Source organism: Fulmarus glacialis, unplaced genomic scaffold, assembly GCF_000690835.1.
Source record: "Fulmarus glacialis isolate BGI_N327 unplaced genomic scaffold, ASM69083v1 scaffold13557, whole genome shotgun sequence".
Classification (NCBI taxonomy): Eukaryota; Metazoa; Chordata; class Aves; order Procellariiformes; family Procellariidae; genus Fulmarus; species Fulmarus glacialis.
In genome coordinates this window covers 1-11,378 of record NW_009221353.1, presented here as the reverse complement: position 1 = coordinate 11,378, position 11,378 = coordinate 1, and the positions used below count along the sequence as shown (strand labels likewise).

General features: G+C 38.4%; 1 protein-coding gene across 1 annotated transcript; it reads right to left on the bottom strand.

Annotated features, from left to right (window-relative positions):
- Positions 1 to 297: 297 nt before the first annotated feature.
- XRCC2 (X-ray repair complementing defective repair in Chinese hamster cells 2) lies at positions 298 to 7,216 on the bottom strand (the record flags this gene model as incomplete). The annotated part of the gene is made up of 2 exons (XM_009581083.1): positions 298 to 1,256; positions 7,135 to 7,216. Coding segments are annotated over 2 exons (798 nt in total), but the record flags the coding sequence as incomplete, so codon positions are not given.
- Positions 7,217 to 11,378: the final 4,162 nt, after the last annotated feature.

The following is an 11,378-nucleotide window of genomic DNA, read 5'->3' as shown; positions in this document are numbered from 1 at the left end:
AAGACTACCACTATTTAACAGGCTGTGAAAATGAATCCTTTTCTTCAGGCAAAGTCGTGAATGCATTTCATATGCCCTAGGCTACTGGGAATAAACCAAGACCAATATTTATAAAGAGCAAACACTCACTTTTTTGCAGTCTCCCCCATGGACAACTAGGCTCCTATTTCCATAGCTTGGAAGATCAGGAGTGGAAAGCAGCAAGACCCAGAAATGAAGTCAGTGCATTTGGCTGCATATCATATAGGTTAGATTACTGAAGGATACTAGGAGTTTAAAATTACTTTGGTTATAATTTTCTTGATTTAATCTCTTTATGCATTAAGCACAAACAAGTAATTTCAACATTCCTCGCTAGTTTGGACTCAATGTCTACAGTAATACAAAAATTTTACCATTTCCTGCCCTTCAATAAATTTTAAGAAAATGGTGACAAAAATTCTTAATCGTCCAGCAACAACTGACTATTTTGAAAGGTACTAAGACCTAATCAGGCCTTAAGCACCAGGATTTGCTACACGTTTAAAAAACAAATTCAAGTTAAAACTGAATTCCACATTCTGCAACACTAAATGAACGTTTTACTACATGGTTTCTTTTGAGGTGGCAAGAAATGACTGTAAAACCTTTGCTGTTGCCAGAATTACATTGCTTAGAGAAAAATATCCTGTGGGTTACCATTTGTTGCCATGATTTACAAAGATAAGGTCTATAGTCTGTATCAGTTTCATGTTGAAGTTTTAAAGGAAAAAAGCTTTCTGCAGAGTTTGTAGATTTCTGCATAAGTGTCTGTGTTGTTGCAAAGAGGGCTAAGTGATGCTCTCTCACAAGCTTTTCAAGAAAGTTAGCACATTTCTTCAGATTCATCTCCTGCAAGTTAAGACTCTCCCCTCCATTGCTTCTGTCTATCCAATAAAAAGCTGATATGCTATCTAAAATCAAAAGGCAGAGAGAGGGGTGCATGCAAAACATGTTTTCTAAAGAGTAGAGAGTGAGCAGTAACTGAGTGCTACTATTGCAGTTCACAAGAAAAAGCCTTCCCAGGCATTGCTTTATCATCTCTTCCGTCCTTTGTGCCAATCTGTGCTCAAGAACAGTAACTAGACGAAGCATGTCAAAATGGTAGTCTGTATCAATGAACATGACTTCTACTTCCAGTCCTCCTCCTGATTTTGGAATGATGCAGCGGGCTATTAGGTGATAAAGCATTTCTGTTTTTCCTGTTCCTTCTGGACCATGGAATTCAATGACATCTCCTGTTCAAAAACAAAGCAGCAAGTTGTCAGGTAAGAGCATTTATAGCTCACAGTCAGTTTTCAGTGTTTACTGAACCAATACTCACTATTCCACTAAATGGAAAATGCATTTTTGAAAGTTTCATATCCATAAAATTGTTTAAATCCTGGTTAGCATCTACCAAGAGAAATTTCAATTTTCAAGAAAGGCCTCTAAAGTGAAGAAAATCAACTGGGAACGAAGATTGAAAAAAACTCCTGCCAAAAGCATCTAGGACACTGATATCAATGAAAGGTTGGCAACTGGATTTCATCTATTGGTACAGGTAGATGAAGGCTGAACAGGAAGCTGCTACACAAAAGTGGCTAAGAAATCTATTTACTATGTGCACAAAATTAAGAAACAAAAAAGTAGAGCACAAGCAAAACAAAAAAAAAGTTGAAACATTAGAGGTCCAAATCGTGTTGGCACATTATTTTTGTAGCACAGACTGTCCTTCAGCATTTCATGTCTGCTATATGCTTGTTCAATACCTACGCATGTCACAAGATACCAACAGGAATCTGTGACCAGTAAAGAGAACACCAGTATATTTATTTAGCACTTAATTCTTCTGTGGTGATCATAATATGAAACTGCTTCTTTTGACAAGGGGGACTCACAGATTCCTTCAACGCCAGGCAATGACTCTACTGTCTGAAGCAAAGGATCTCTGTTCATAAATGGACTCAGCTTAACTGCCTGATCCATGTAGGTCAATAAAATACATATCCCATAAATTTAAAATGTTAATTAAAAAAAGTACTACACTTTACTAGGAAACCAGTTCTTTTGTTGGATGTGAATGCAACATACTCTGAAGTCTTTTCCAAAGTCTTCTTATGTCTTATATCAGAGCAAGACTCCAAAAAAAGTTAATTTATAAGTTGCTCTTTATAAATTTCTAATTTAGGAAACTGGATCATTTATTTATGACATTTTGGATTCTAGGCAGGAGGGTAAAGACATGCAGTAAGGAGAATCACACAACTGTAATTGCAGGAAGGTGAGAGATTTCTATGGCCTTGGCAAGTGCAAATGGCATAACAGCTTTTCAAGGGGGGATACAAGAGTAGGGAATTAATTGCAACTTTACTTAAACATGTTTGTGCCTGCCTGAGTTAACAGGGTTTTTCAAGCCATTACTCAACTTCCAGAGGACGTCCTTGTTCCTAAGTGTGTATAATGTCAAGATGCAGCATGGGATGAGGGGCAGAGGGTGGCGGGGAAGAAACGAAGCTCTTACCTTACCCATTGCAAGCCCTGAAAGCAATTTACACCTGATGTGACAGTTCTTTCCATTTCAGTGACACTCAGACTGCCCGCCTCTCCATAATGAAATTCCCTGCTGCTCCACAACTGCAATTCCGTTTTTATGAATTTCTCATACTTTGAAATTTATTAAAAAGCTTAATTGCCTCCCAAACCCTTACTTATCTGTTCTGAATGGCTCTCCCCACTTTTGAGATGAAAAAGGACTACACTTCCTATGACGTAAATCTTCATTTTCTCTTCCTGTTCAGAGGTCACGATGTCCAACTCTGCCACTTGCAGCCAGCAGCTGCTCTGCTGTCACACAGACCGTGCCAGTGACATAACCGCACCCTGTTAGGATAAGATACCAGCTTGGAAGAACTCCTCCTAAACATGCTGGGTAGGTCATTCCCTCATATTTCAAGTCTATTGAAATATTTTAGAACAACTGCGTAAGGCACCTCTTTTTAAGAAACAAAGTGTATCTTCTGGCTAGCACTGGCTTCAGCACAAGACTTCTGCCACCCTGACTGGCATTTCTGAATCCAGACCAACAGCTGAATTGGGCCAATATGCAATACAGATTGCTTCACTTACCTTTACAGCAAAATATGACTTGTTTAAGAAAAAACAGCAACTCTGTATGGCCACCCAGAAGCAGCAGTCAGCAAATCTGAGTTACTCTTTGGTAATGATTCAAAAAAATTGAAATAAATGCTAGACTTTATCCATTTGAAGACATTTTATCAGGATGTCTGTGTGTTACCTCCTATAAAACTTTACATAAGGGAGCTGTAATGCACAGAATAACATTGCATGAGCTTTTATTGGCAGAACTAACAAATCATTTAAGTAAAAGTTCTAAGCTGAATGAAAAATCATTCTTAGGAGTTTTTGTGGTGGTGGTTTATAAATTTCAACAGCAAGACAGCTAAGTACCCTTCAAAGCTTTTTCAATATTGCTGAACAAGATACACATCCGGGTTGTAGTTTGACCAAAACACTTAAGTTACTCTGAAAAGAGTAACAGTTTGGACTGTAAGATAACCTCAAGAGAGCTGGGGATTTCTGTGCCTTCATGATTATCAAAGAGGCTGCCCACAAGAAGAATGGGTGCAAAACAGAAGCCATTTATAGCAACATCTATAAATGTAGGGTTTCATTAAATTAGCAACCAGGCTGTTACAGTAAGATAAGAGGGGAAATTCATCCTTCTGGATCAGAGTGGACAAACCATGACACAGCAGAGGAGGAAGTGTGGCCAGCAATGTTTTCAAGAAGCCTTTGACACCCTCACAATAGGTCATGGAAGAAATTTAGTGATCAGTACTAGCATCATCCATTAATGTCAAAATACTGCAAAAGGAGGATTAGTGAAGAGATACTGTTATGGGATGGAAACAGTCTGAGAGGCAGAGTAGGAACAGACGCTTTAACATGAAAGAAAGTTAATGGGAAATTTTCCTATTAGAATCGGTGTTGCCCATGTTAAAAAAGCAGTAGATGAATGTTCCTTTAGCTTGGCAAAATGTGTAGAAGACAAACTAATTGGGTTAATCCTTAAGACTGTGAAGATTTAACAGATCAAGATGGATGAGCAGAATGACTTCATATGAAATTCAGCACTGACAAATTCAAGAAGTATGTTTTAAGGAGTAACCCACCACATTGCTTAGCTCATGATAGCTTGAACTGGCCTGCTATGGTCAGACTAAAGAGTACAATAGTCCACTGCTATGCAGTGGCATACAGGATAAACTAAATGATGTTGCATAAACTTAAATATTTATATAACACTAATATATTTTTAACTGAAACATTGTGCTCAGTCCTGGTCATCAATTCAGTGTTATCTTTTGAATGAGAAGAGCCTTAGGTTTTGTCTGTAATCATTACATTAGCAAATGTTGGTTAAACTATTTTCTGACGCTGCAGTTATAAACAGACTATTAGAATACTCAGCAATAGCTCTGCAGGTTTCACATCATGAGGTACCTTGAAGTTACTGGACTAGTAATTTACAATACTGTGCAGAAGCTGTCACTAATATTTGTACCATTTATAAGTGAAATAGAAAGGTCTAATATTTATTCCAAGTTAATGTTGGGTGTCATACTATTGCTGAACATCAGAGCTTTATACTGACACCTACACCTTCATAACCAGTGGCATAGAAGAAATATGACTGGCAATAGTGGAAGATTATTTAAAGCTCATGTCACTTTTGCTCCATTCCTGAAGTGCTTAAATGGCATGTAATTAATATGCTTATGTGTTCTTAAATGTGCAAGTCCATCATAATTAGAAGCAGTGACTAGAATATCACAGCAGTACCTATATTAGCTGTTCCTATTTTATAGTACTCTGACATACATGTTATGAACACTTAACTATGATGTAATCTTTGGATAGTTTAATGAAACTTCATATATATGTTTCTTTGTTGCAAATACCATCAGGAAAAAGAATAATTTAGGTCTTTGCATTGCTTTAATCATAGCATTTTAGATTAAGAGCTGTTCAGTACGGACTTCATGGGCAATGTATTACAGTATTCCACAGTGACCTACTGTGGAAGTCAAGTTCATGACAAATGGAGAGGGTAGGTCTTCAACAGGGATTTAAGACTGAATAATGAGAACACGCATCAAAATAACACATGGACTCACATAAATACTGTGGTATTAAAAGACAAAGCAAAAATGTAATAAAAGGTGAAGTCCATTTATGTATATAAAGCTAAAGATCTGTGTTAATACATTATGCAACTTCACTAATGTCCGCCAAAAAGCATGACCAATACAGATAACAATTGATGCCGTTTGTTAAAAGCAGAAGGAAAACAGAAGTGCTTCAGAAGCTCAATGACCGTGTTGGCACAGAGAAGCCAGTGACGAATTTAGAAGGTTTCCAGCCATCTCAGAACTAAGGTTTTGGAACATTCTTTGGGCAGAGATGAATAACCTAACATAGCTTTAAGATCAAAGCCGATAATTTGATGAATGGAATTATGTAACGCTGTGGACTGTGACGGCAAGGGCAATTACTAACCCCCAGAAAAGCTTCTCATAGTCTGTTCTACCAGAACATTGCCAGTTTAGTCTCAAACATTTGTTTCTTGTGTGTAAAGTTCATTAAAAAAAACAGACTGAAAGATCAGCATCTTCTATTACTGCATTTTTTCAAAACAAAAATATCCCATGTTTTAAAAAAATTGTTAAGACTTCAGGAGCCTTGTGAAACATATACCAATTTCACCACTGGTTCTTCATTCTTCTTGTGGGTAATAAAGCAGTCCAGAATTGAGAGTATTTGAATAATCTTCTCTGGTCCATTTGCACTGGCTTACCAGTATTTCTCTGCCCTTTATCTTTGTTATATCATATTTGAAACTTTCAGGGGCAGGAATCATATATTGCTAAACCCCTAATGTATTCTCAAGTGCTGCAAAATAATACACGAATAGTCTCACAGTGACTGCATTTGTAGACTAAGCATCATCTCTCATCCAATTATCTTGATTCTTTTTATTGCTTTTTCTGCTATTTCTTCTGAACCTTTTATAATCTGTGGGAATTCAAATTGCAGACAAGTATGTTGATAACCATTGGCAGCCACATACTTTTCATATGAAATCCATTCATTCCTACATACACTCAACAACTGTAGTAGCTCACAGCATGATCCTTACAGTTTGCCATTCATACTCCTTTTTTACTATATATTTCTAGTTTTATGTAATCAGAGTTGTCTCTTCCATTGTGATATCCGTGAAATTTCACACAATCTGGAAAACCAGTCTGACTTCCTGAATAATCAAGGAATTACTAAGTGTGCTAATTTCTGTTTAGCTCAGTAATTTCTTTCATTAAAACATCCAACCTTGCTCTTAAACTTCTTGCTAGAAGAATCTACCTTAAACTTCTTGTACTGGCATCACTGGGAGGTAGCCCAATTTCTCCAGTTTGAAATTCTCATTTATTCACTGACGGTCTATATAAACCATTTTGATCCTAACATCATCTGCGAACTCATTCAGCTGATTAGTACTTATGTTCATAATGGAATTGCTTCCGAAGTTCCATCTAAGTATAATCAGGATTTTTCAGGTCAAGACTGAATGGCTTGATGACTTGGCTTTATTGAAAAATACTGTTTGCTCATGCCCCTTTTCTTAACTGATCCAGACCACTCCCTATCACTGAACTCTTTGCTATTTATTGAACCTCTAGTTCTTTGCAAATTTCTACAGTTACGACTTTGTGGTGGTTTTTTAGGCCACTGATTGAAAAAAAAGGTTAAATGACAGAATCTAGAACAAATTTCTGGAGAACTTCTAGAAACAGACCAATGTGCTTGGTATTTACTCACCTACATCTGTGTTTTGATACCCATAAAGTAGATATTTTAAAGTCCATTTAATAATGTTCAGAATGGTGACTTTGCCTTATTTCATTTTATCTAGTTTGCATAAAACTACATCAACAATTAAAATTCTGAATCCAGGGCAAAAAGATCTACTTGTATGCTTATCTCTGTCATATTGCTCTGAGAATATTTTTACATCAACATTTTTCCATAAATAGGATAAAGATGTATTTTTACCATGAACAGGAGATCCTTCCTCAGCAAACAGATAAGGTTCAAGATTCTTCAGAGAAATTCTGCCCTCAAGTCGTGCAAGGAGCTTTTAAAGAAAAAAGAGAAGAGACATGCTGTTAACTCAAAATAAGGGACCTTGGGAATCAAATTTAAAGGACTCTGAGAACTAGGAGTTTTCCATGACAGCCCTATCAAAAGATTAATTTGATTTTAAAAATATTTTCATAAATACATATGGAAACCTATAGTCTGGACTACAGCAACAGAAGGTTCCATCCTTACAAACAATTAGCACTCAGATTCAATGGCAATAAGGAGCGGATATACATTAGGGGAAATAAAGCTTAAAAAAAAAAAAAAGAAAAAGAAAAAAATGTACAGGTAGACTAGCAAGAGGGATCGCCTCTGGTATACAGCAGTGCTGCCATTTGACAGAACAAAGGGAAAGAAGATCATTTGCAATAACCATCACCTCCACAACAAACTACTGGTTGAGAGGTGAAACATTACCCATCATTAGTCTCCTGAGTCAGTCTCTCTGCACATTTGTAAGTAAAAACATGCATGTTTCATCTGAAAAGTTATACAGGAGTCTTCTGGACTACAATCCTATTATATCATAGCTACTCGTTCAAACATAGTATGGATTAAGAACGATCAAAAGTAATTAGCCACCAGTGGCTCTGCAAGAACATTTCTAAAGCAAGCTCGAATTTGTAAAGCAAGTTCCTCCAAAGCCCCTTGTAAGACAAGTCCATTGTAAAACAAATTAGTCCAAAGTTCATGGACAATTTCTTAAATGGACAGGTATTTGCATAGCAAGTAGACAGGTATTCACGTAACTTGTGTTATTTGTAGTTCTGGCATACATTCGTAAACCAAGAGTGAACATTTCACCCAGTGCTAGAGCTGTTATTCCCTACGTGTATTAACACACACTAAGGACACTATCAGGATGCTCAGAGCATTGCCAGAGCACGTACCCTGGTGCCAAATATTTCATTCTCCAAGACACCCAGCTGTCATTTAAAGATTTAAACAAAACAAATCCCATTCAGTTTTATCCCGTCCTCCTTAAAGCCAAACGAGCAGCAAGCACACACCTTTAAACACACGCTGCCTTATCTTTCCTCCCTGCCACCTCGATGAGCAACATTTGCTCTGAATTGTCTCAAAAGTTGTTTAAACAGTTGTGTGTGTGTGTTTGCCTTTAATAGTAGAATAAAACTCCATTAAACAGCCCTGAATTTACTTCAAGTGGTCACGATGGGAACTAAGTGTGACATTTTCATTGACATTTTAACATTCCCTTCCATTAACAAAATGTCAATGTGTTTGCCTTTGTTTGCCTGCTCACACGTATTCCAGAGAGTTTTCTGACACGTCCGCTGAAGGGCCGTAAAAACACTTGAATCGACCTTGCTCTGGATCTGCGGATCCTCCTGTTACGTTTCACACATTTGTGCAGCGCAGAAAACACTCACACGGTGAACTCTTGAATATTTTGGGAACCAGTAGGGTTCTGTGATCTGGACAAAGCAAAAATCCAGATGGACATATGTACACAAGAATACAGGAATGTATCTCGGGGCACATAAACCAGGAGCTTGCAACTACCAAGAGGGCCACTGCAGACCCTGCACGTGCAGCCCTCCCGTGCAAGCAGTGCCTGCGCCCGGCCCTAGCCCCCGGCGAGGAGAGGCTGCACCCGCCGCGGAGAAGGGCCAGGAATCTCTCACCCCCTCGTCCAACAGTGGAAGTCGAGAGAAACAGGAAAACCACCACAGGCTGCTGCTTTCTGATGCTCTTCATCTCTTAGCAAAGGAAGCACTGCTCCGGCACTGAGCGATCAGTGGGGGGCTCGATTATGGGCGCTGCTGGTGCTGGGAGTCACAACTATTGCTGGTCTAAACAGATCTCTGCAGCCTCCTGTTCCCAAATTTATTTGTATATTAATGAATACATCCTCTGCAATTTATTTCTTCTGGAAACGATGAGCCCCCATCTCTTCGTACACTATCACCTCTTTAAGGTTACTGCTAGAGCTTTGGAAATACACGGTAGATTGATCACTATCGTTTAAATATGAATCTGCGGTTATTTAAATGACAAGTTTATATATTCATTTTAAATATCTACAGGTGCTTACTCAGAGCACTGCTCATGTAGGTAATTTATGATAATTCACTGATGATAGCGCACCTGTGTTTTTATCAAACTTGTATTTACTTCCGAGTTCTAAAGCAGAATCTCCAAAGGCACTTGCCTCATTAGTGTCACGCTGGGAGCAACAGGGTTCCTGGCAGAAACAGCTAACAATTTTCCTTCAAATCTAACAAAGGTTTGTCCACGCTACAGCAGAAGTGACAAAAGCAAAGCTGAGATGAGACACTAGACAGGCATCCCTCACCTCTGCCAACATTAAAGATGGGGACAACATGGGTTTTTCCACATCGGCAAAAACCACCTTGGCTCTGTTCCAGGGAAGGTATTTCCATTTTGCCTTCTCACATTTTCTTCTGTAAAATGGGGGGGGGGAAGGGGGGGAATCTACAGCATTTAAAGGGTGATCTGGATGGTGGGCGTCAGGCATCCCAAGCTTTGTACAGAACACAGCAGCACAGCACTGCTGAAGAGAACCTTCGAGTGGGAAGAGCTTGGGAAAAAACCCACCAATTTCAAATCACGTATTAGAGACTTCAGATTCTATAATTTAACTGCAGATGCTTGTTTCTTCTTTCATAATGTTCTTTTTATCTTCTTTTACACAAAACCCCCCACCTTTTAGCAACCTGCTAGTGGTAGGTCTTCGCTCTTAGGTGTTCTTCAAAAGTGTAGTTACACTAGCAGGAAACTGTGCAGTTACGTGTAGAAAACAAGCTACACTAAGAGTTAGGCAACAGTTGAGTTAGGCAACAGTTGAGTTAAATTTCATTAATGACAAGGCTGATGGGACTCAAATATTTCAGCTATGTCTTTATAATTTATCAATTTCATCTTTTTAATAAAGAAATATGCATATGGACAGTCCCACTAATACGTTACATGCTTGCACTATATTGGTTTCAATGAAGCTATGCATAAATGTAAGCATAGATGAGGTCTTGTCAGGAATGAGATATTACTTCATTAAAATGTTAAAGAAATTCAAATTAAATACTCCAGCTCTGTTAGAGGCTGTGAGCTAACCTACAGGCTATTTACAAATACAAAACTATCTCGAGCATTAGACAAAATTTAGTTTTCAACCACTATAACCACTCTGACTGAGCTTTTGTAAACTTTGGGCACACAGGCATATGCAAGCAATTTGTAATTTATTTCACTGTGATATACCAAAGGTGTTTTGTGAGAAGTTCTAATTTGTTGTATTAATTATATTCAATAATAAGAGTACAAGACTGTGGTCTCAGTAGAACCCTCACTAAAATCTGATCTTATGCATGCGGCTATTTGAGGAAGCATTGTTTTAAATTAAGTATTTTCTGTTTCAAGGGCTTTTACCATTTTTTTCTGGACAATGTACTCATACCTTAACCTTTCTTAACCCATCGGTTATCAATTCCTCCCTCGTTCAGGTTTGGTTATCCATTCCATCATGGACAGTTGCTACCCGTGCCACTCCTTGCTGGCACCGCTCATGCGGTCAAATAAATGCACATACCCACCTGGTCACAGAGCACAACTCATGTCCTTAATTTGTGTATATTTGCTGATCATGGACAGCTGTTACTATTTTTTTTTTTTAAAGTGTCAAAAGGGCTTAAGAACTCAAGTCCCACTGAAAAAACATGGAGCTTTAGCAAGAAAGAAATATTCATTATCACACGGTTCTATGCTTTTATGTGCATTACTCAGCACACAGTAACACACAAATCTCCAAGTAATTAACTTGCTGATTGCAAGCAGAAGTCACTAACAAAGAAACCATCCAGCAGAGAAAAAAAAAAACAACCAAGAAACCAACAAACCCCCAAAACTCAAAACCCTTTTCTCCGAAGAATAGGAAAGAAATTCCACCTTCCATACTGTTTATTTAAACCAAACCTTCCTCACAGCTCTTCTTCCTTACCGCATCCACTCCAACGTTTGGGAGGGAGAGCGCGAAGAAAACACTTATAAAGGAATTACTGGAACACCTGAATAACCTCCCCCCGTGCTGCATAGAAGCACCATAGCAGACATTCAACCCGAGTCCCAGAGCCGCAGCCGGGGACACAAAGGCAGGACCGAGACCCACGCTACCC